The 27,332-nt window shown below is 32.4% G+C and overlaps 2 protein-coding genes across 2 annotated transcripts in view; both read right to left on the bottom strand.

The window, feature by feature from the left end:
* The window catches only part of LOC144855181 (uncharacterized), a 101,380-nt gene that overhangs the window by 718 nt on the left and 73,330 nt on the right, over positions 1 to 27,332 (bottom strand). The window contains exon 25 of the mRNA XM_078712998.1: positions 1,065 to 1,475. Coding sequence (XP_078569124.1) covers positions 1,065 to 1,475 — 411 coding nt within the window. The remainder of the gene's footprint in view (positions 1 to 1,064; positions 1,476 to 27,332) is intronic.
* On the bottom strand, positions 5,635 to 17,847 carry LOC144856114 (putative serine/threonine-protein kinase pats1). Its single transcript, XM_078714083.1, has 11 exons — positions 17,815 to 17,847; positions 17,500 to 17,584; positions 12,707 to 12,872; positions 12,384 to 12,481; positions 12,066 to 12,134; positions 11,397 to 11,542; positions 10,516 to 10,605; positions 10,178 to 10,369; positions 8,601 to 8,846; positions 6,052 to 6,246; positions 5,635 to 5,894 (listed from the first exon to the last, which is right to left on the bottom strand). The coding sequence occupies exons 1-11, from the start codon at positions 17,845 to 17,847 to the stop codon at positions 5,718 to 5,720; spliced, it is 1,497 nt and encodes a 498-aa protein (XP_078570209.1). The 3' UTR covers positions 5,635 to 5,717.

Raw genomic sequence — 27,332 nt, forward strand, 5'->3', positions numbered from 1 at the left:
ATTGATATAACGATCATAAATTTAAGTGTATCATCGTTATCATTATCTACTCTGATATTATAATGTCTTGTTCACCATCACCATATCATTATATCCTTATCTACTTTAGCATACTACCTTGATTTGAACTATAACACAATAACATCTGTAACAAATAAACTATACACCAAGTATTTCCATAAAGAATAGAAATTCCAGAGTCGTTGTGTTGCATGTTAAAATACATCCAATCCAAGGTCACCAACGAAAAAATGTAATGTATTTGTGTTAGAATTATGTTTACAAGGTTGAGCTGCAAATCGTAAATTCAACGCAAATCGTAACACTTAATCTTTAAAACCCTTATAAATTAACGCAATTCGTTAAATAAAAATATGTGTCCTAATACTAAAACATTAACTAAAAAAACATAAAATCAAGTGATTAATTTGTTGATCAATATCATTGGTAAAAATATCTGGGATAATTATGATACATACGGTCATACAAACATCTAGATTGTAGGTCTATTAGCAAATTTCATGAATATAAAACTTGTCGTTACATTATGCAATACCATAATTTAGCAATTACTTTCAACACTTTGCACTCTACACCTTAACCACGACGAAGCTTCAAAATTATAACATTCTCTTACCTATTTTAAAAATTGGCGGCCATCTTTTTTAACGTCAAATTTTGAAACTTTGTGGTAGTCTGATTTGAGTAAACTTTTGATATATGTTTTTTGAGACCATATTTTATTGTAATACATCAAAAAACATTAGGCCCTATATTTTCATATTTTGACCCGACTATTGACAATTGTTTGTTTCTAGATTGTCACTCATAAACCGTAAAAGACATGGAAAATGGTTTTGGTAGTGTTATATATTATTTTATCATTAAAAAACAATCTCTAACACAACACAACAAAACAAAACAAATGTGAACAAAATGCAGGACATAACGCAAAGCGGTTAAAAATAGAAAAAAAAAAACTTGAATTACAAACTAAATGGTGTCTTTTCAAAAGAGTTTTTAAAACTTCTGCTAGTCATAAATAATACTAATAGTATAGATACCTTGATGTCCTTGTGATGGCACATGCACTCGTACTATCTCTGGCACATGCACTGGTGCTACCTCTGGCACATTCACTGGTGCTACCTCTAGTACATGCAATGGTACTACCTCTGCCATATGCACTGGTGTTACTTCTGGTACATGCACTGGTACTACCTCTGGCACATGCACTGGTGCTACCTCTGGCACATGCACTGGTGCTACCTCTGGCACATGCACTGGTGCTACCTCTGGCACATGCAATGGTACTACCTCTGGCATATGCACTGGTGTTACTTCTGGTACATGCACTGGTACTACCTCTGACACTGGCAAATACTCTGGAACATGTTCTTCATTTGCCCTAGGCACCGAGTCTAGCTCTGATTCTGGCACTAGCTGATTCTCCTGGTTAGCTTCTGACTCTGATTCTTAAAAAAGAAATTTGATTTATTGTTTATTAATTCGCAAAATTTGTGAACATTAGGATATATGTTTGAAATTGTAAAATTGTGAAACGTTTTCGGGTTTCAAAACTTACTATTCATTGCCCTCTGACATCCATCCATTAACTTTGGGGTTGATTTTTTTTAATTAAATAATTGTAATAGTAGCATTATGATTTTTATATAATTATAATATTTGAGATACTGTACAATGAAAAATTATTGAGTATAACTATTTACTTCTACTTGTATATTCCGTATTTTATCTTAATAATCTATGTTTGAATGCTCGCTACCATTTATTATTCGGGTGAGATGGTCATGTTTTATGTTTCTGTGCATTTGTTAGTGAATTTATCAAACTTGGTTTGCATGAAGTAGATGAAACAGATCATTAAGTACATAAATAAAGATCACTGTTTCATCATGACAATAACTATATCATTATCTTTATCTACTGGTAATTTACCTTCACTTGGATGACTTTGGCGACTTAGTGGTGTGCCTTTGTTTTTGTCATAATTGCCTAAAAGTAATCAAAGTGCGATGTTACATTCAACATTGTAATTATCAAAACGTGTCCTATATTTGCACGCAATGTTGTAAAATTGTTTATACGTATCAACAAATACCATCAGGCAGTGATGGTTTATCAAAGGTTTTAGAATTCCATTGACACCCTATGTAATGCAATTAATTATTATTTTAATAAATGTCAATTATCAGTTTTCGCAACAACAAAGGAACAACAGAGGAATAATCTCTTGATGTGCAAATATGGTAAAAGAAGTTTTAAAAAGCAGGAGACCGATAATGCTATTGCTAATATATTACAATTGATAGTTGGTAACGTAATAGATACTGATCAGAAATGTTATATTAAAGGAAGCTTCGCTGGTGAAAACAGGACTTGTTTAAATTGTACTAGAATACACAGATAAATTGTCATTTGGTTCATGTCAGGATCCAATACATTGGGTTGAGACTCTCGATTACAACGAATAATGGATCATTAGAAAGGATTTTAGAAGAATATTGGTATTATACAAGGAAATGGCTATACATGTAAGAAGCAACAAGAGGTTAAAATTTCTCAGTTTGATGACAATACAATACTTTTGTCTAGACAGAAAAAAGGTATTTAAACTTTAAACTTAAAGAAAGTAGACTTGTTTTGTAAGGTTGCCTGTTATCACAAATATACACTTTCAATCAAAATGAAAAACCAAAGAATGTAGTTACATTATTTTTTGTAAACCATTTGGAATACAGTGGGTTGATGACATTCTTTGGTACTTTTGTTTGTATATAATAATAAATGCCAAAAATAATTGAGGTGAAAAGATCAACAAATTAAAAAACGTCTTAAAAGCTTGGGAAAATAGAAATGTAAGTTTTTAGGTAAGTCATGGAAATAAAAACTTTCCAAGCTTAGGCTAGTTTACACTACTGCTAGTATTATTAGATGTGCCCTCACATATTATAGATACAATGTATAGTATTATTTGTAATAGAAACGAGAACAAATAATAATTATTATAATAATAAGTAAGTACTGTTTGTTTCAAGAAATGAAAAACGGGGAAATAAAATTAACATGAATTATTGTAATAAAATGATATTACCACCCCCTATCATGTCATGTTCAGAAACTTGAATGGGATTTACATTTTCGACTACCCAGGATACTTAAAAAGTAACCTATGTAATAGAAAAGTAGTAGCAGACAAGTAAAATAGAGGTGCTGTTTATTGTCTCTATACATAATAGGCCTACTGGACGATATAGTCTTCAACAGGAGCAGCTACACTATATTTAATTTGAAGAGCGGGATTGGATGGCAGAGGAATTTTGTCGTCTCTCGATTTATGTTAATCAGTGATTTTGCCCAAAAATAGGAAAATTAGAAGCAATGTGTCTTTTATTTGCTTAAAAATATAAGAGGTTAATATGATTCACAACAACACAACACAACATATTCCCAACAGTCCACGCAACATTTGTTTTGTAGAAATCGTATAGATTTTACATATTTTATATGACTGAGAAAATTTACAAATATTATTTTTTCCTGTGTGTATAACTATTGTATAGTAATTAATTGTAATATCTGTATTGTATATCGTGGGCCTAGAGTCAGAACTGTCTATGTCCAAAACTGACGTTTTGAGAAAAAGAGGTTTCAAAGTTTGATTATGTCTTACAAATCAAAAAATCTAGGCTAAACAATAATACTCAAGAATTATGTTACTAATACTCAGTCAAAGTTGATGTTTGGGCCTCATACTTGTTCTTCCCTTGGGTGGGCCAAAAATGGCCAAAAATCATCAAAAAATGGACATAACCAGTTCTGGTCGAAAAAAAAAATAACACAATGGACATAGTCAGTCAGACATAGTACTATTTTGGTTCATTTAAATAACAAAAATTCACCAAAGAAGTGAGAAACAACTTGAAAATGATAATTCGGAAGAGACAGCATGGACATCACCGCTGCATAAAGGAATCCAATGGAAAAGATATGTCTATGTCCCACAAAAATTTAAAAAAATCATGCCAGAACTGACCATGTCCCAACATAGACAGTTCTGGCATAAATCAAAATCATATATATGGACATAGACTTAATTTACTTTGTCTAACGCCCCCTATTTTGAAGGGAGTGGACCTAGTCACTTCTGGCAGAGAAAGTATATCCAAGAACATAACTAATAGAGGGTCTAACTCATTTTTGCTCAAATTGGACATTGACAGGTTTGGCACTAAGCCCACGATATTGGATTTGAATATTATTTTATAGTACTATTATTTCAATTATCTAACTGCTTACAAATGTTTAGTGACAGATTAGCTCTCACGGACACAATATCTGAGTGACAAAGTTGTAACAGCTATATACTCTTTTGCTAAAAGAACAAACATCTTAGTTTTTGAAAATGAAATACAGGGGAATGATACCTGTATTTTGTTTAAACTCTCAATGAAATAATATAGCAGCTCTTTAAAAGATTAAATGTAAACCGATAACGTCAATGATACGTGATGTATAACTGAAACACTTCTGCTAGGCGCCTGTCATTAGATTCCTAATTTTTCAAAGGAGTTAAGTTCATTATGTAGTGTGTTGTTGATGTATTTATCAATGGTAATGACGAATAAAGATAATAAAAATATTGAGATTTAATTCAGATGAAGTAATTAAATTCACGAAGGAACATAAACAGAAAAAACTTACGTTTAGAAAAATATCGCTTGATATGAGCTGTATTCATAGACGTATCGGTTCCACATGGAACTGCATCTTTTTTCAAACATTTTTTAAGGTAAACTAAGTGATGTTCCTTTGGATTACATGCATCGCATACCACACGTAGCTTGTAACCACTACCTTCGTATATGTTGCATACAGTTTTTAGTTGGTCCCTCAAGTAACTTAGTACCTGAACACATAGAAGTGGTGTAGAATATTACATTTAATTTACATTTACATTACATTTTGTTTAGAAGTTTTAATATCATGCATAATAATGATTACCTCCATGCAAACACTCGGTTTCAGTTGTCGTTTCTTTGGTTTGGCGCCACCAACTTTTGTGTTGTAACTCTGTTCTGTCCTACGATATATTTGAAGCTAATAAGTAATACAAAAAAGTAAATGTTTGTTGATGAATCCTTTCATTCTTTATTAAAGATGTGTAAACATCATTTGATAATTTGGTATGTTAAGTTGGTAGGTATAGGTGCGTAGTGCAATATGCATTATGCCATGATATACCATAAGTAATATATAATATAGATTCTAATTGAGCTAGTATTTATGTATATGCTACAACAATGTTAATATATTCAACTATTATTGTTTTACCTTAATTGCGTGTGGTTTTTCATTATCACGCTTAATGTCTACGGCACCTAAACTGATTTTGTGATCTTTAAATTCAAAATCACTACGATTCCGGAACACATGTGAATCATCACTATCTGTTCCCGTCATTAATTCAAGAAATGCAACAACTAAAGTGTGATACACAGCCTCAGGAAGAAAGTCTGTTGGAGTCAGATAAATTGATACCATCTGTGTGTCATCTTTTGTCACTTCTAGACTAGTATTTGTATAAACTTTCATCCGACATGGAACCAAGAATTCACGGTTACCTTCTTGTACCTGTTATTATAAACATTGGTGATTACACAATAATGATGAGAGAGAATAATATCTTATAATTATCAATTGATGCACATAATACTTACACTCTTCTTCTCATAGAGCAACCGAAACACCCTCATCACTTCAATAAAAATGTCGAAGTGATCTCGGTTTTGAGTTGTCCATAAATAACGTAGTAACTTTTCCTCAAGAATACCTTCTTTGTCAAGTCTTTTCCATAGTGTCTTCATTTCCTCCTATGCACAAATAAGTAAGGAAGTAAGTATACACAATAATTACTACAAATCATTTCACAATTTAAGACTCCAGTTGTCAACACAATATAATTTACACTTTATCTATTTTGTTTTCTCATTCTAATACTATGATAATTATTATGATTTGTCTACTTACATCTTCAATATGTGGTGGAAATACTGTGATCACAGTTGTCAACATCTGGATCATCGTGTGGAGATTAGTTATTACTGTGTTCTTTAATTTCTCGTCTTTATTGGAATACATAATCTTTCCAATGTCATTCATATACCTTATGGCAACGATGATCGCTTCTTCGGCAATTCCACATTCATTGCAAATTCGAGAAGCCTAATAAAAATGTACATTTTAGTAAAACGATTTTTTTACCAATATATTGAAGAATAAGTAAATATAAACATTGTGATAACAAACTACAATTGTATTCATTATAAATGTAATTAGGTCTACACTTCTAATTACTACAATGCATAGTGTGCTATTAAATGTTATAATGCAAATAGGGGAAAAATAAAAAAAAATTAAACAATTAGTGATATTATAATAATAACCACAAGGCTTATTTAACATTAGATTAGATTATATTTATTTAAACATTAGTTAGTTAATTAGTTTATAGTTTTTGATACGGCTCATATTGTATCAATTTCTGTATTTGAATGTATAATGATTCGTTGATATTTGGTTGTCACGTGTAAGTTGGTTAAGGTAACAGCATTGTGTTTTGATGTATTATTTGTATATTTTTAGTTTTTTTCGCAAAAACAATGGATAGTTTATTGTGTTAATAGGATGGCGTAAATGTTTTACTTTAATACAATTATTGTCTGGTATATTAAAGCTCGGGAGCTAACGAAGTACAATGAAGAAATAACTACAAGGTAGACTAAAGAAGTAGACGTAATGTAGGTTGTGAAATAAGAAATACTATGATAAATACTTATGCTGCACTGTGAAGTGGACAAGAATAGTGAAATTATTGTGGATTGTCTGCGGAAATTATAGTTATGCAACAAAAGTATAAGATTATTATGTCTAAGACAACAATATCCAAAGAGATTGAAAACTACCGTGATCGACATCGGCAATGAGCTTAATTTTTAGTTAAGATCAGTGATACGTGAAGAAGGTTTCACCGATGAATGCACATAAATCCTTGTGATCAACGCCTGGTAAATAAAGGTAATGCGACGAAATTGGGCATAAACTATCGGAAAATATATTGATTAAAATTAATACGTATAGTGTATATTTTTTTTCAAATTTAGACACAGCACAAATAAGTTAAGCTTCCCCAGTTTATTCAGAGTATACATATTTAACAATACATAATATTTATTTCTACTGACACTGTACAAGCAATGTTAAATACTACTAAAGCTTAATAATAAACTACATTTTGGCCTCTTGGGGGCTACCACTCATATGACATCGCTGTATTAAAGGTCCAGTGTGTGGTCACAGGAGCCAGTAAATCAAATGGTTGTTATTAAGTATTTATCGGTAAAGATGTAAGTGAAGTAAATTGTGGAATTTAAAGGAAAAATAATTCCCCAGAATTATACCAGCCAAATGAGCAAATAAAATGAGTAACATATGAGTTGCGCCTGTGTTGAAGTTAGGTGTTGGATGATGCCGGAGGATGGCTGGGTGGATAGATTGAAAAGTTTGTACAACTATTGAACGGCTAATTTAACAATGAAGTGTGCTAGTATGCATCTTAGTAAACAACTAAAAACACCCAGAACTGGTTGCCAATTAGAAATTAGTCTATCCTACATTTTTGTGGTTCCACTATTAGATATACCCGTTGGTATACAAATAAAGTGTCAATAATAACTGTGGTTGGAACTTTGATAAAGTGTCTCCCTTGACTAACATTCACTCTTTAATTACCATTTAGAAACAATATACCATTCATCCTAACACTTCTATTACTCTGAAATCTACCCACATTTATATACCATATCCTTAGTTAAAATTAAGTACTTGTGCTGTGTATAAACTATAATTTATTACTTTAAATTTCCTTTAAAACAATCGAATTAAAAATTAATACATGCAGACGAAAATAGACATATTTAGCTATTAATTTGATACGTGGTACAATATCATTAATGCGGTAGAGATTTTCTTTCAAATGTGATACAATTAAGGAGTGTATTTGGCAAAGTCTATAAAATAAGTAAAACAATCACATTATTCAAAATTAGGTTTTTTTAAATAAATAATAAGAACCGAGAAAAACAGTTATACTATCATACTAAAACACTACACTGTTTTTTCTACAGTGTCTTTTAGAAGAATTGCGAATCTCTCAAATACTTGTGTTTTTAGTTAGCCGTTACAAAATGATACACTATCATCTAACAAACTCTTGGTATCGTGACGTGGTCTTCGAGTCCGACTATTCTTGAACGAACACGTGATTTGAATAAGAATGAACTCACCAAGAGGGAAATGGTAGATCAAAAGAAACCTGACATTCAATTATAATCCTTTTCCTTGGTTATTGTTGTTTATTTTATTGTTGTTATTTTATTGTTGTTAAAGTAAAGCTCAGGTTAGATGCATCTAACTAAGCTCAAATATTTTGTGCACACAATAAATGCTATCACACATACGTAGAAATGGTATAGAAATAGATATTGCTATTATACCATGAAAGCACAATCAAGATTTACCTCATTAAATGAAATGCACAGTCTTGTTTTTCCAATTGCTTGCAATCTTTCCTGTAAATCAAGCCACTTTAGAGGAATGACCTTCGTCCCTATTACATCCATGTATCTAACAACGTTTCTCTTAAGTTTCTCAATACCTTCGTGTGATTTCACCGTGTTGTTGACCATGTACATTTCACGATCTACATGTTCGGCATATTTCATTCTTTCCATTGTAGCAAAAATGGTCTTATACATATTCTGGACCTTCAAATAATAACAGTACATGCATTAATACTACAGTCTATGTTTCTAAAAATTAATACGTTTTGACTGTAATATATTGTAGTTTGTGTTTAATGTTGCAAACTATGCTTCCTGACAAAGTCTGTCAAATTTATAAGATTCAATGTTTAATGTTGTTTCAGTGGAATACTATTTTTAATTAGGAAATCGTATGTACATGTACAATATATGCCTAGCGGTCCAGATGATACGAAGCTATCTAATATTACGTGATATGTCACTATGCCTACAACCACGGTTGTGTCAATACTAAAATAAACTCTACATTTATCTTAATGCAACCGTTTGGTTGTGGTGCGCGAATACAGTATATACGGTTACGGGGTATCGTGATTCATTTTAAATAAGCATCTACTGGTTCATTACTACGATTGAAGTGAAACACTTTGTAAGAAAGAGATATTTGCGGACACACACTATTCAAGCTATAAGGAAACATTGTTGGCTTAACTTGAATTTGTATAAATTTGATGAGTCTAAGAACATGTTGATAAGTGATAAGTGCAAATTCGGCAAATAAAAATGAGAATAGTGTCAGTCGATATATATCTACATCTATTTTGAAACTAGAGAGGGCGTAATTTCAACCTCTTCAATTTGGTCGCCACGAGGTTCAGACCTCCAATTTTTTAAAGAAAGACATTCAATCTACTCTCCCGCCTACACCCTCTTACACAGTTTATATTATATAGGGCTATTTTTTCTCGGATGTGATGTTGATTTCAATGTATATGTGATGTATGTGTATTATTGTATCTTAGTGTCAAAAAACTGTTGACATTTCATTTTGGTGCATAGCCTGCAACACAAAACATTTATTGAAACACCTATAATTTTCTTATTGTTATCATTATACACGTTGTTGTTTGTTGAAGCACTAATCCCGGCACTAATCAGTACTTAATTACACTCTTTTTTCCTGATATTAATATTTCTATTTGTGTGATAAATGTGTGCTGATTATTTCCGTTTTCTTGAGAAACCGTTACCCAAACGCATAACAGTATATATTGATGATTTCTAAGAACTCATAAATGTATACAACATTTGTCATTCTCCAGAAAAAAAACCCCAGGAATATTATTTTTGATAATAGTGTAATATTTATTCTATTATACATCGTATCTGTGTATCTTGTAATACTCAACGTTATGACCATTGCTCTTCATATTATATTAATTATGTTTTTACATACTGCTACTTCAGTAAAACACTGCTATAAACTAATAGACCGAAATAATAAATATATATTCATAAATCTTCATATTTCATTATTTTATTGTGGCTATTACCTCTTTCAGCTTTTCTGATTTTGTCCCTGGCAATTTGTCTATATGAGTAGCAACCAAACTGATGGGAGGCGATTTTATCACTTTGCCATCAATTGAAATGGTGTTTCCTGAAGCATGTTGTACCACAGTATGTTCATATACTGACCTTACCCAGAACAGAATGATGTCCAAATTAGTCATTCCTAACGGACCCTAAATTGAAATGTAAAATAGATTTTAAAAGGATATAATTATACTGTATTATTTTATAAAGTCAACGTAAATTATATAAACAATATTCTAATATTAGATTTTGATAAAATGAGCATAATATAACGTACAGTACTTTGTGAACCTACCAATGCTGGGTTTCGTCCTTTAGCTAGTTCGTCTAATTTATCCAACGCACTAAACGCAACGCAGTACGATGCTGTATTTGTGAGGAAAAACTGAAAACAAAACACATTGTAATTGATGTATATAACACTTTTTGGAACATTATTTTGGCGGCTGGAGCATTCTCTACCTGTATGGAGGGCAACTTGTGGTTAATACTACTAACGCTATACACATGTAGGTTGTTTTAAATTCACTTTTAATTTGACATTTTCACTAAAACAAAATCTTTTTTATGGTATGTGCATGGTGGTCTATGAACTATTTGGCACCTATGGACGGTCCGATTATGATTACAATTAAATGAAAAATGCTCCAATCGCCAAAATAATAATTAGAATATACCTCAAATGTATTAATGATGAATATATGAATAGTTGATTGGTAAATGTTATCTTATGTAATGTTAAAATGATATATATATTCGTTTCCTTGCAGTGCAAAAAACGCAAGTACGTTGTGAAAGATAGGGACAGCGAGATTTACGTAACGCAATACTTATATAACAGCATTGTTAAATAGTTAATAAGATGTCATAAAATGTACATGTGTTTGTCATTAAGCTTGTGTTTGCACACGATATAATATAATAATGAAGAATTATTCATACTGAAACTATAAGGGGATGGTTACGTTACCGCAGAAAATGTTAATATAGATAGCCAACACCGCACATAATTTTTCAATTGAATACGTTTGTATGGAATATACAATTACGTTAACGGTAATATTGATATTACGCCTGCCTATTAAGTTTAGGGATAATGTCAAATGCAATGTACATCCTATTTACATACTTTAATAATACTACTTTTATTAATAATTAACATATTGATAAGCATACCCTATGCGTTATATAGTAGTCCAATTGACCAGCGTAGTCCCATATGCTAGTTATTTCATTTGGAATACTCTCTGAATCATCACTTCCTATTTTACTTCTTATAAAATCTTCGAATTTGTTCCAGAGGCTCCGGTTTTCATTGCTATCTATTGCAGGATAAACAAAAACACATGTAAATAAAAAGAATTTGATCACTGTCCAGTTTTTCAGGAATGCTTGTTTTCTTTAAATGTTAATTAGATATACATTTTTTGTGCGGGGGGGGGGGGGGAATCAAATTTGTGATGTGATGTGATGTGATGTTTCGAGAAGCATTACCCATCAGTGTGAATCTATTTTACCCTCTTTATATTATGTCAAGTTTTTTTTTAATACTCTCTTATGATTTACTATTGCCAGTACTTTTCATTTGTATTTTTTTTTAATGTCATGTTTTTTAATTTTAATGTCACGTTTTTTTAATGTCATGATTTTAAATTTATATTAATCATGTGATTTTTTTTATCTTTTGGTGATCCTAAATAAAACTTTTAAAGTTCACCATTTTTATACTATCGTCTAGGTTTTATTCCTTAATTATCCTATCATTAATCTACAGTTTCGTTTATCATAATTGATAAATGAAAGGTGAATACATTCAAATGTTAACACGCTTCCATTAGTACATACCCTGTTTTAACTCTTTGTCAACTTTTTTTGCTAATGCATTTTCACGCATTTTCTTGGTTAGCTCAGAATCTGTACAAATAAACCAATTGGTAAAAAATGAAGATCGTATGCAAAGATGTTGTTTAAAGTTTATCAGAAAGACGGAGTTAATGTTAACATGTATCATGCCTATTACTACGTGATGTCAGTCATTTAAGCATTCACACAACGCGGTGTCTATTTCTGACACAGAGTTTATCAATGTTAAAGAAGTATAACTAAGGATGATAAAGGAAGCAACACAAACATTTACAGTTCGGTTAATCACATTATCTTTACCGTTTTCCTCTTTAATCTTCTTCCATTTACTCTCTCCAGTTGCTTTAAACACGGTAGCTGTAACTATACCATCCGTCGATGGTTCTTCGGGGTTGAATCTATTGTAAACATGTACGTTGAAGTTGAAATACTTTTAATCCATTACATTCAACATGCAAGTTTGACGAGGTGAAATTATCAAACTAGTTGATACAAATCAATTTTAAAAAGCTAAAGAGGGAACCATTAGTCAACATAATATACGTATACATTTACGTTGAAATAATTGATTAATCATATTAGCTTATGTTAACACATATTTGTATCAATTGTATTTGTTTTACCTCTCTCTAAGCATGGACTTTACGCAGCTTGTCTTACCAGCACCTTCCTTCCCAAGAAACATACATCTTGAATTCACAACTGCAATTTTACCATCTTTCAATTCATCTTTATATATCTTAATAGCCTCTTTACCCATGGCAAATATTTCTGGAGGAACTAGCAGTTCTGATTATAAATAATTAAAAATACGCATAACATACATGTATCATTTCGGTTTTCGCATTCATGGTTGTATGTAAAATGTAATGTACGAATAACATTTGTTTTTAAAATTCAAATGTGTATTGCTAACATATCGAGAACATTTCGCTTTATAGTTTAATTAACTTTAATTTAGTTTACTTGGTTAAAAATGGCATGTTTCACAAAAAGTTACGAACGCACACGCGTTTAAAAATTTGAAATGCAAACAATCTATTTCTAATCATATTTCTACGCGTTTCATGTCATTTTAGGCATGTTTAAAATTCCCACGTGCGCCCAAATCGCGTGATTTATGTTTTTCCAGCCTTTTCTAGTAATTTTACCAACTTAAAAAAAAAAAAAAAAATTCGACTTAAAATCACGTCATACGAGCACGTCGAATTGGACAATTTCGCGCGTTTTTGATGAAAACGTTCAAAAATTTGTCAAAATTATGCCTTTTTTCAAATAGTCATAGATTCTAAACTAATTACATATTCTGGAAGTTGATAAGTTGTAGATATCGAATAATGAATCAATATGGCGAACAGGACATTGTGACGTCGTCGTATGGCCACTCGAATATAAAAATAATATAGAATTTGTGTCTCTTTCGTCATAGCTCATCACATTTAATAGAGCGCATCTCCACTTATCCGTATTCCATTTCCACCCCATATTTTTATATAATGTAGGTCAATCAATTATCTTTCTAGTAGAGTAGAAATAAGGTTTCACCTCAAAAAAATTGCAACAAAAGGTTTTTCAACGGATTTTGGTAGTATTGAGTGTACTAAATAACAGAAAAAAAGTCTCAAGAATTTCGACCACCGGAAAGTGTTTTTTTTTCAAGATGGCCGCCAAAATAGATAAAAAGTTAAAATGTCCATACCTCCTAAACTACTTGGTCTATTGATATGATTTTGGTACCAACATACTCAGAACATACATATTTATATTCGCTATAATAGAACATTTTGGCCAAAAATGACCGGAAATACCATTTCTGACAATTTGACCTTTGACCTTGATATGTTGTATCTTGGTAACAACTGACCGTAGGGAAACAAATGATGGCTCAAATTGTTCAGAATGTACATATTTACATTTATTGTAATGAGACATTTTGTCAAAAAATGGTTGGAAGTAAAGGTTATTGACCTTTAACTTTATCTGTGTATAATTTCCATATCTCGGCAACTATGTGTGGTAGAGATTTAAAATTGGGCTCTAAATACTGAGAATATACTTATTTATATTTACTCTAATGAAACAGTTTGACAAAAAATGACCAGAAACGACATGTTTGACCATTGACCTTGATATGCTATATTTCGATAATGACTGACTGAGATACACCTTTTATGGCTCAATTTGTTCAGAATATAATTATTTTTTATTTCGTATAATGGTCTAATCTACTTATGAAATAGAGAGCTTTCCTGGGAATCAAATAACTGTAATATTTATAAAGACCTTCAGAATATGAGTTCAAGTTCAAATTGTTCAGAACATACTGTATACAATCTTAATAATAATAGTAAATAAAAAACCGAAAAGTAAACAAAAACAAATATAATAATAACTTTTAAATTTCTAATTATGGTATAGCAGCAATTGATTAGATATTGTGCATGTATTTAGTATGGCATCTTAAACAACTGTTCCAACTTCGTCTTCATCATCGTCATCAATCTCTCTATCTACGTTGTTCCATTCTTCTAGTTGACACACTCCCCAAACTGAAGTACATGCCAATCCATAGCTTCTACAACTGCAACATACATCCAGTAGTTACAATGGATGATTTTATATCCTAAAACAGATTTCAATCTGGTTACATTAATCACTCTAGTAGGCCCATCTTTTCCTTTGTCTAATCTGAAGTACATTTCTCGGTTTGTTGTATTTACATGATACAGTAAAAGTACCAGTAAGTCCGTGTCTTCTCCAATCAAAGTTACTGTATTATGTTCAGAGACTTCAACTGTTGCCAGAGCAATGTCAACATCGTTTTTTTTGTTTTTTTTTAAACCATATTTAATGAGGGTGATCCATCCAGCTATTGCTGATCATTAGGGACCCTCAGAGGTTCACAAGACAAACATATACACAAGATGCTCTACGTAAACAAAGTCTTATTACAAGTCTTTGGGAGTGGAGTAATTTGGTCCTTAGAAAAAATCCTGACATGTGACGGGACTTGAACTCAGGACCCTTGGAGTGGTAGCCAAGCATCATAACCATCAAGCCACAACTCCACTCTTTTTTCTATAGCTCATATGAAAGCATGTTGATAAATTTGTGTTTGTTCTCATGCCTTGACAGGAATTCTTCTTTCTTTCCATCAAATTCAGTTAGGACAAATCTCTCTAGACGATGTAATGAAATATGAAGTCCGTTTCCACCCTCACTCTTCAAAGCCTAAAGACATCTTTAGGAAGGCAAATAAATCAATAAATTGATAGAAAGTAACCTAGAATATGACACTGATGTGTGCCGATAGTTTCACTCAACCGCATCAGAAACTTCAAACTATCGAGGAGTTTGGATTAAAGGCCATGTCTATTCGTTTTGGAGCCAAGTCACTGGATTTCCCAAATAGCTACAGATGCAAGCTGTTTAATAAGAAAGTTGCTGAGGGTAAATAATTTATCAAACCTCAACAACTACTACCACCAACCTCATCTGCTACAAAATGTCACAGTCTTAGAGTATACTATCAAATCATGCAATGGATAAAGAAAGATAATACCATGGATGCTACTAAGTCGGGGAAGTTTTTAATAAAACATTTGTGCCAATAATGACGATTGAAACTGCTGCTTCAGAAGAACTTTTGAAAATCATCCATTGTAACTGTACTACTGGATGTAAAACTGTATGTTGCAGTTGTAGATGCTATGGATTGGCATGTACTTCAGTTTGGGGAGTGTGTCAACTAGAAGAATGGAACAACGTAGATAGAGAGATTGATGACGATGATGAAGACGAAGTTAAAAAAGTTGTTTAGGAAGCCGTACTAAATACATGCACAATATCCAATCAACTGCTGCTATACCGTAATTAGAAATTAAAAATTATTATTATATTTGTTTTTGTTTACTTTTTGGGTTTTTTATTCACTATTATTATTAAGAATGTATACAGTATGTTCTGAACAATTTGAACTTGAACTCATATTCTAAAAGTCTTTATAAATATTACAGTTACCCAGGAAAGCTCTTAATTCCATGGGTAGATTAGACCATTATACGAAATAAAAATAATTATATTCTGAACAAATTGAGCCATAAATAGTATGTCTTAGTCAGTCATTATCGAAATATAGCATATCAAGGTCAATCATCAAAAAATGTCGTTTCTGGTCATTTTTTGTCAAACTGTTTCATTAGAGTAAATATAAATAAGCATATGCTCAGTATTTAGAGCCCAATTTTAAATCTCTACCACACATAGTTGCCGAGATATGGACATTCTACATAGATAAAGGTTAAAGGTCAATAACCTTTACTTCTAACCATTTTTTGACAAAATGTCTCATTACAATAAATGTAAATATGTACATTCTGAACAATTTGAGTCACAATTTGTTTCCCTACGGTCAGTTGTTACCAAGATACAACATATCAAGGTCAAAGGTCAAACATGCAAGAAATAGCATTTCCGGTCATTTTTGGCCAAAATGTTCTATTAGGGCAAATATAAATATGTATGTTCTGAGTATTTTGGTACCAAAATCATATCAATAGACCAAGTAGTTTAGGAGGTATTGACATTTTAACGTTTTATCTATTTTGGCGGCCATCTTGAAAAAAAACCACTTTCCGGTGGTCAAAATTCTTGAGACTTTTTTTCTGTTATTTAGTACACCCAATACTACCAAAATTTGTTGAAAAACCTTTTGTTGCAATTTTTTTGAGGTTGGCCCCTTTTTTTCATTAGTTCTACTCTACTATTCGCATCTTTTACCATTTTAATAATTGTGATGACGTCAGCATGTGCAAAAGCGGAAATAACTCTGGTCATTTATTTTCAACATTCCAATACATTGCAATATGTTATAGCTCCTCAGAATGAAAAGTGATACTCATGATCAAAAGTTTTTCTGGAAGCAGTTGAATTGTAGATACGAATTCATGTACAAATTATGCGCATCGGATAGTGTGACGTCATCATATGCCCAGTTGAATTATAAAAGTTGTATTTTCATATTTTGCGTCATAGTTCATGACATTTAAAAGTGCGCGCTTCCATATTCTACGTATCCAAATTTCTTCAACACGTTGATATGCTTTTTTGCTCAGATAATTTCCTTCCAAAGTTGCTATCTACGTGTTTCATTTTGATGACGCAATCATGTTGAAAATTTCATCTATGCTACACTGTATATAACATAGTGTATTTTGTAAATAATGCTATAATACCGTAATGATTTAGGTACAATTCAGCACTGTAAACATATAACATAATTCATGTAATAGGATAGCATAATATTTGTCGACGTTTATATTGTTTAACGTATGTGGATGTTGCGTGTCCGCGAATAACCCGAACTCGTCAAAGTGACGAGTTCTAATCTAGTTTTAATATAATATTTTTAACTTACTGTCAAAATACTCTAAAATCATCATTTGTTTTGTTTGTTCTATCTGCGTATTTTCTTCTAAAATAGATACTGCTGTATTTCCTTCCTATAAACATACAAGTAAATTAAATATGTAGGTCATTCGCGTACGAAAACAATTTCAGCCCACTTTATTAATCATACACGTCAAATGTGGTATTTGCGCGATTCTGGTTATGGAGTGATTCCCATGATGATGTAGCCATCTGGGAAGCTATTTTTAGTATAGCCATATAGTATGTGCGTTCGAATGTTTTCAAATTGTTTGATAATGATCGAATTGGTAAGTTTACTTACATTTGTTTCTAAATAAGATGGAATTATAAACATTTGAGGCCAGTGTATTATGAAAGGATTATTAAACGTAAAACACATCAGTACCATATTATTGGAATCTATTCAAAAATTAGTATTGTGTTAAGGAGATGTTGAGTGTTATGCAAGATGAAATAATATGAGATAGTTAGGTTATAATTTACCTCCGCCAAGGAGGTATATGTAATCGATCGCGTGTGACCAGTGGCTGTGTAGTAGCGGAGTACACCGGGTAACCCCCTATTCGTATAGAAAGACACACTACTTTCTTTAAGGTGCACATGAGCTAAATGTGTACACTGGACCTACGGTTTATAGTCTTTATTCGAAAAGACTCGTTCTACCACCAGAGTGAGCCTCGAACCCTTTCCGACGTTATGGCTACGGTTCCACTGTATTAACCGCTCGGTCACTCACTCACTCACTCTATTGGGGTGGGGTTATAATAAAGGTGTACGTGTATCATTAATCAGATTGCTTATCTGAGAGGGAATTTATTCAGAGCACGGCGTTTATTCAATAAATTAGGCCCTAGAGATATGTATCTTACAGTGGGGTGTTTCCATCCTATAATTAATTCATAATTATGATGTTTAGGCTATACATACATGTTATTGCAGCAAATAATTGTAGTTAAGTATAATAATAAACAAACAAATTAAAATAAAGGGTTCGCTGGTGTATAATTATGCTATGAACGTAGGCTCAATCTATAATAGAACTAAGCCAAAATGTGTCTCCTCTCAAACTGCAAGTCCTATACTAGCGCCGTTCGAGATGGGGCACCTTTTAATTCTCCTCTATCCATTAGTTTATATTATAACTAAAAATGTGTACGAAAATGTGTTTTAGGCAAATTTCTTTGCAACTGCCGAATGCCAATTCTCGGCCATTTTCCTTCGTCAAAATTAGATCACTCGGGTCAGTAGAAATATCGAGGCAGCACTCATGTGATGTGATCAGCGCAGCTGCAGTTATAGTATAGCTATAGTAGGCCTATAGCTAGTTATAGTAGGCGTACAAAACTATATTCTATATTCTTTCTTTCTACCTCATGCACATCGCTCCTGCCAAACTTAATTGAGCACCCCTTTACCATTTTTCCACACACCAAATGCAGTGTTAACACTAGGCTAGGTTATGTTTCTTACTAATTACTATTCCAAAGCTGCTATAAGTCTCAGTATTAAATAGCTGAATGCGGGATGAATGTCCTGGATTACGTGAACACTTTCAAGATCACTTTAATCCAGACCAATCTAGCCTTAAAATCCCAGATGAAATTAGCACACCTCCAGAATATATTATCAACCTGAGACAACCAGAATTTGAGATAGACAATGAACCTCCGTCCAAGAAAGAAATTATTGATGCAATCGGACATCTAAAAGGTCGCAAAGCTACCCTAGATGTCGCTTCTGAAATGTTGCAAGTCGCCACAGAGAACCCAGTATTCGTCGACCATGTACATAGACTGTTTGAGGAAATTTGGAGAACGAAAGAAGTACCAAGTGATTGGGGACTGTCCAAATTAACAACCATTTGGAAAAAAAAAGGCAGTCCACTTGATCCATCAATGTATAGAGGAATATCGATTGGGTCTACATTTTCAAAGATACTTATGGTTATCATTCTTTCACGTTTTTCCATCTTTTATGAAAGTCAACTTCTACGCACACAGTTTGGATTCAGGTCCAACAGAGGGTGCAATGATGCTATATATGTAATCAAGCAGATCCAGGAAATTGCGTATCGCTCAAATCGCAAACTCTATACATGCTTCATTGATTTAACAGCAGCATTCGACCATGTGAATCGTAATCTTCTTTTCCTAAGCGTTCGTAATAGGTTTCACTTAAACCAGTCTACTACTATGATTGACATTATACAATCACTGTACAGCTCAACGAAAGCATACCTTGCTGACGACGATCCGAGTGATGATAAGTTCGAAACATCTTCTGGGGTGCGACAGGGTGGTATTGAGAGTACCAGCATGTTTAACCAATATTTTGATTACGTTATTAGAGTGTTCAAACAACGCTGTAAAGATGCTAGTTTGGATGGCCTAATGATACAATACCTAATTCCTATTGAAGCTACAAATCGTGCTCAAAGATGTAAAGCACCATCAAGGGGCATCTATGACGACTTTGAAAGTGGCTATGCTGATGACTTTGCTGTAAGCTCCTGGTCACAAGAAGAACTGCAAACCATTGTGAACATCTTGAATAAAGTTTGTCTGGAATTTGGTCTAAGAATTAGTGCCCCCAAAACAGAAACCATTATATGGAACTGGAAAGAGGAAGTTGAAGAATACCCAAGATGCATCATACAAATTGGCGGCGTACACATTAACAACGTAACACACTTTAGATACCTTGGTGTATGGGCTACCTACAATGATGTTCATATTGGAAATCAAGAAGTAAAATACAGAATCAATTCAGCCAAAGGAGCATTTGCAGAGAATAGAGCATTGCTTACCAACAGAACGATCCACCTACAAACAAGAATGATGTTTCTTAATGGTCTAGTTAGGAGTAGACTCACCTATGGTTGCCATGCTTGGAGAGCAACAGGAAGTGAAATGTCCAAACTTAGCACAACATACAAAACCTTCCTAAGAAGAATGCTAGTGAATGGCTTTCAAAGAGTCTGCCCACCAAACCATGTAGACATATCCTCAGATGAAGAAACAGATGAAAACTATATAGACTGGCGTTACGTAATTGATAATGACGATCTCTACAAAATTACTGGCTGTCAACCGCTAGAAGAATATGTCTACAAGCAACAATTCAACTGGATCGGACATGTAATTAGAAAAGAAAATGAAGATCCTACAAAAATTCTTACTTTTCATACAACCCAAAGTAAACGAAGAGGTCGGAAGATACCATCAGTACTTGATAGAGTTGTACAACAAAGTCAACTTACTAGATGCAACTTCATTAGAGCCTGCTTCAACAGAAATTTATAATTCCCAGCAATGTTTTAACTGTATATATGAACTGTTTTATAAGTTGTTTTGAGACTGTGTAATTTGGTAGTAGTCACTCTCATACTGTAGGCCTACATTTAAAAGTAACACATCCAAATGCCAACTTTAAGTCAATGGCTACCAGATGTCTCTGTGAGACGGTTATTTGAACCAGTACCAGTACCAGGTGTGACGGCACGAATCGGCCCACTTTTAGGCCGATATAATATCTGGCTGGTAATTTCATTAGCTCCCGGTAGGTGTATGATATGAAATATTGTGATGTACATTATGCTTACATTGTGTTTTGTTATTTTTTGGTTGATTTTTAATTGTTCGTTTTATGTAATTTATTTGAAAATAATGTAAGCTATTGTATATAAGGAGGTACAAACAATAAGGATGAAGTTGCAATCATATTTACCTCTTTCTAATTTGGCCTACACTACCACAAGTAGTATTGCAATAGTAATACAATATTGTAAATACGTATTAACCATTTTTTGTCGCCATTTGAATCGAAATTTTCTTACTGTGAATGTGGTTACTGTTAGATATATAAACACATATACAAAGAACATTTATTACTGTTACGGTGGGTAGGCGCTACTGCTGGATATATAAACACATAATATACAAATACAAACTTTATTACTTGCGGTTGATTCTCAACGTTTGTATTAATTAATAATTAGAAAAATATAAACGTTGTAGTGGAGTATCGTTGCATGTACTTCACTATTTCGATCGACTATAACAGGTTTTTTTTTTTTAAGTATTTAATCGTAAATGTTTTACTGTGTTTTGTGGTATATTATTGATAGGCCTATAAAACATTTAAAACAATATTTCGTTACTGAGTGGATAAAGAATATATTTAAAAAGTGTTCTTCCCATCCTCTTCCCCATCCTTCAACTCTAATTTTTATATACAAAACACAAATTGGGTTTGATTAAATGAGTTCAAAAACAAATTTGGACTCATTAATCATCGTGTCTATTTATTCGTTTCTGAAAACGACAATGTATTTATAGTCCTGCGGTACGTACATTTGAAATCGCCAGTTTTTTTACGCTGAAATTATTGTGTATTCGAGAACCAACTAGTATTACTAATTACATTAAGGAGATTTATTTTTTTATTTATTTATTTTTATATTTATTTTTTATATTTTATTTTTTTTATTATTTTGATTGCATAGATTTTCAAATATCAATAACACAATAAACGTCTATTATTTTAATATAATTACACAAACAAAACAAAAACAAATATAATGTACAGATGTACGGTATATTAATTATATTAACTAGATTTTTATTTTTTTTACTGCATAGATTTTCAAACATTCATTTTGCAGTGAGCACTAATATTATTTGCAATGACTCTGCAAATTTGTATTTAAAATTGCTGCTTTTAGAATTAAAACAAAATAGACACTTAACCCTTTGAAGACGTGGCCCGTATCCCATACGGGGGTAATTTACTGTTCCAATGCGAGGCCTGTATATATACGGATTACTTTTTGGGGTTACTGAATTGCATATTATTTTTACATATGACCTTTGACCTAGGTAAAAAAATGCATTTTTTCGGAAGGCCAACACATTGCACATAAATAAAACCAACAATTGCAGAAAGTTACAGTCATAAAAATGTATCTTTAATCGCATGCAACGCGAATCTACGGCTCAATATGTCCGTCGATTGGTTGGTCGGTCGGTCGGACGCGAGTACAGCCATGTATATAGCCTTGTTCCTATTAAAAATACCATATTTAGCTTTAGTCATTTGGGGTAGAAACCTAGCGTCTTCAAATGGTTAAATAAAAAAAGAATACAGCATGCATATATTATTAAATTTCTTTCTTTCTTAAACTTCCTTCTAATATAAATGCTGTATAACGTATCTCTCAGCACTATACATCCAAACCGAAGATATGCCCCTGTCGGTAACCAGGGTTCGGTAGTAAATTGAAACCTGGTGAGAACCCGATTATCCCGGACTCGAGCGCCTCAAATCCTAGCAGGCCTAAGGAAACTGAAACTCATAAAGTGAATAGGTTTACTGTCATCTTAAGTCAGGAAAGACAGAAAGTTTTTTTCCCTGTTCACACTTACAAATACTGTACTTTGATGTATTGGCTGATAGAACAAGGAAATGAATGAACGTTTCGGGCGAGTGGTACAATTCGACTTCTATATTTATATGCTATAGATGTTCAATTAATTCATCATATAACAGAATAATATACAATGTTAAACTGTATAACATATATGTAATGTACACACAAATTTTGTAAATTTATTTATAGGGACAATTTTAGGCCAATCTGATGTTATTAGAATCGTCAATGTCATTTTCGGACGAATCTTCTGGTGGAGCAAGTGTGCTTTTTCAAGGTGTTGCATGGGTTATAAGGAAGTCTCGCTTCATGTTTGTTCGGAATGGAACATATATTATTAGTGGCGATTTTGTTATCGGTGTCGTTCCGAGTCTTCCGGTCTCGGGTGTCAATATCATTTTGGAAATTGTTTGGCCGGAGAGTGACAGTAGAATCGGGTGTAAAATGTGTGTACAACATTAATTATCACACATGCTGCCATCATGTGAGGTGGCACAATATATGGCATAAAACCATAGATGTTATTCATGGTCTGTGATTGCTTGAGGTTTATTTTGATGACATTGTTCTAAGTTACATCACACCAAAACATTACATTTTTAAATAGGGTAAAAAATATATAAATAAACATAATTTCGCCGACGTTAGGTGTAATCATATAACTTATCTGTAGCCATATATTACCTTATTTAGTGCTGTTACGGATGCACCTTGCTTCGTTAGATAGTCTACTACTTCTAAGGTAGGTTTATTTGAACGCATGTATTCATGCAGCGGGGTGTTTTCATCCTTTAAATACATTATAATCATGACGTTTATACAAACAGTGTATTGCAGCAAATAAGTATAGTTAGATAATGATAAATAATACACAAAGAAATTGAAATAAAAGGTTTTTCTTGTGCATATCCTGTGAACGTAGACCGAATTAAATCAATTGTCTCTTATATTGTAATTTTACAGAATCATAAAAGAATTCATAATCGTGTAGTTTATGCATACAGGTTAACGTAAACATTGCTTTCTGTCATGATTCTAAATTCAGCTCTTTTATAATGACATGTCCACATAAAACATAGTCAATATACCAATCTCACAATAACTGTAGGACATTACATTTTTAAATAGGGTAAAAAATATATAAATAAACATAATTTCGCCGACGTTAGGTGTAATCATATAACTTATCTGTAGCCATATATTACCTTATTTAGTGCTGTTACGGATGCACCTTGCTTCGTTAGATAGTCTACTACTTCTAAGGTAGGTTTATTTGAACGCATGTATTCATGCAGCGGGGTGTTTTCATCCTTTAAATAAATTATAATCATGACGTTTATACAAACAGTGTATTGCAGCAAATAAGTATAGTTAGATAATGATAAATAATACACAAAGAAATTGAAATAAAAGGTTTTTCTTGTGCATATCCTGTGAACGTAGACCGAATTAAATCAATTGTCTCTTATATTGTAATTTTACAGAATCATAAAAGAATTCATAATCGTGTAGTTTATGCATACAGGTTAACGTAAACATTGCTTTCTGTCATGATTCTAAATTCAGCTCTTTTATAATGACATGTCCACATAAAACATAGTCAATATACCAATCTCACAATAACTGTAGGATCTTGTTTAATTACTACTAATTAATAATTATTGCAGCAAGTAACTCTAAATAACTTAATCAATTGTAATATGATATGAAATAAAGTGGATAAGATATTGTTGCGGTGCAGATCATACGTACGTTATAGGTGTAATCATAATAACTTATCTGTAACCCTATATTACCTTATTTAGTGCTGTTATTGAAGCACCTTGCTTCGTGAGATAGTTTACTACTTCTAAGGTAGGTTCATTTAAACGCATGTATTCATGCAGCGGGGTGTTTCCGTCCTATAAAGAAATTATACATACAGGTTATTGCAGAAAATCACTTTAGTTATGCAATGATAAATGATACACAAATAAATTAAAATAAAAGGTTTTGCTGGTGCTTATGCTCTGAACGTAGACCGAATTATATCAATTGTCTGTGGATTCCCACATAAAACATAGTTGAATTGATAATTCATTCAATAAATTATCTCTATTCCTATTACCTTATGCTATGTGATATGAAGATGTATTATTACATACTAATGAAGACGTACGTAAGGCAGCACTTAGTGGAGCACTGTGGTGCAGTGGTTAGAGCATTGGACTTGCAATCAAGAGGTTGCCGGTTCAAGCCCGGCCCGGTCACTGCGGTGCGGTCCTTGAGCAAGATTCTCTATCCACATTGTTCCTCCCCACCCAGGTGATAGAAATGGGTACCGGTATGTTAAAAGTACTGGGAAGGTAAATCAGACTCATTTGTGCGGGAGGAGTGGCGTACCCCCGCAAACATACACATTTAGTGGAGCCTGGCCCAAACGCTAAGGAAATGGAGATGGGCACCAAGGCCGTTAGCATTAGCTTAGGTTTCGACTTTACTACTTTACTTACGTAGGGCACTTTTCTCTCAAGTTCATTATAAATCATACGTACTTATTTTATACAATAAAACATTAAATTAAACAAAGGATGCGGATAATTAAAAAAACATATATTTTCATTTCCTATTTAGAGATTTAATCTTGGTACTACGAACGTTAGTGATGTCCAACTGTATTTGCTTGCTGTAACCACTCTTGTGCAGGTATAGAGTTATGAACAACATCATACTCGTGATCTGAGGTGTGTTTGAGTCCCACCCGATAATTACACAATGTTAGATCACGGGAATATAATTTATGCCCACTCTTATGCACTTTACCTTATTCTGTAATGTTGGAGATACACCAAGTTTAATGAGATTAGTCACTATTCCTAACGTAGGTTTAACATATCTACCACTTAGATGTATATGTAGAGCATTGCTTCCTTCCTAAAAAAATAAAAAATGTTATATTTTTAATAAATAAATATTTTTAAATCAAATTAATCGAAAGTCGCTAAAATGTATTATTTATATTAAGAGAAGTTGCATCATGTTAATAATAATTAACATATAGTAAAATACCTTCTTACGTACGTTTGAAGGTAAAAAACGAAGCAAAATTTAATAATTATTATTAGGCATACTATTACCAGTATGCCATACTATTGCAATTTAAAATTTTTGTCAAATTACCTCTTTTGGTAATGTTGGTGATTCACCATTGGTTATCAGACAGTACAATATCTCTAATTCAACATCATTACGCTCCAGATAAATATTTATCGGTGTGTATCCATTCTGTGAATAAATCATAAACATAAAATATAAGGATTCTTATTCTTAGACACTGATAACATGATTGATTGTTGTTGTTTTGTGGTTGATGCAATATGAATATTATAAGACATATTGTGTCTTATAAACGAATATGAAAGTGGTGGTGTTAAAGCGCCTGATTTTAGATCACAGGTTAAATCTTTAAAAATATATTGGCTTAAAAGATAGGATTCAAAGTGGAAATGTCTGCCAAACACGTATTTTAATAGAATAGGCCCAAAAGATATTATTGAAAACATATCATATATTGATAAGAAAAATGCTATTTTTAAAGCCATACCCGATTTCTATAAATCTATACTATGTATTTTAGTCAAACTTAATAGTGGTATGACTAAACGTCAATTATGTTATGATGATATATTGCATCAACAACTTTGGTATAACAAAATGATTTTATACAATGACATGTCATTATTTTTTAGAAACTGGATAAGGTCAGGTGTGCGAAATATTAAGGATATTGTAATTGAGAATAGGTTCATTAACGCAAATGAATTACTTGATATGCTTAGGTATAAATCAAACTGGATTGCTGAATGGCAAATTGTATTAAACGCAATTCCAAAAGAATGGAAAGAGAACATCTTTTTAAGGGATAACAACCAAAAGCACTCAAAAACAACACACGTTCGATGTTTGATTATGAGTAGCAAACAAATATGTTCTTTCTTTATTAAGGAAAAATGTCTAGAACCATCCAAAAGTAATACAAAATGGTAAACATATTTTAACATGGAGAACGATTGGTCTCTAACATGGAAAAGAAAAATTAAAAAATTAAAATTAAATTCACTATTTCAATCGACTATAACAGGGTTTTTTTTTTTAAAGTATTTAATCGTAAATGTTTTACTGTGTTTAGTGGTATATTATTGATAGGCCTATAAAACATTTAAAACAATATTTCGTTACTGAGTGGATAAAGAATATATTTAAAAATTGTTCTTCCCATCCTCTTCCCCATCACTCAACTCTAATTTTTATATACAAAACACAAATTGGGTTTGATTAAATGAGTTCAAAAACAAATTTGGACTCATTTTTAAGACAAGTTTCTCCTTCGGAAGTAGGCCTAATTCCCAGGA

Source organism: Antedon bifida, chromosome 11, assembly GCF_963402885.1.
Source record: "Antedon bifida chromosome 11, ecAntBifi1.1, whole genome shotgun sequence".
NCBI classification, from domain to species: Eukaryota; Metazoa; Echinodermata; class Crinoidea; order Comatulida; family Antedonidae; genus Antedon; species Antedon bifida.

Coding starts and splice junctions, on each gene's coding strand:
- LOC144856114 (XM_078714083.1), bottom strand. CDS start 17,847: ATGTTTATAATTCCATCTTATTTAGAAACAAAT. Junction 10,606..11,396: donor ACTACTATATAACGCATAGG/GTATGCTTATCA, acceptor TTTTGTTTTCAG/TTTTTCCTCACAAATACAGC. Junction 8,847..10,177: donor AATCAGAAAAGCTGAAAGAG/GTAATAGCCACA, acceptor TATTATTTGAAG/GTCCAGAATATGTATAAGAC.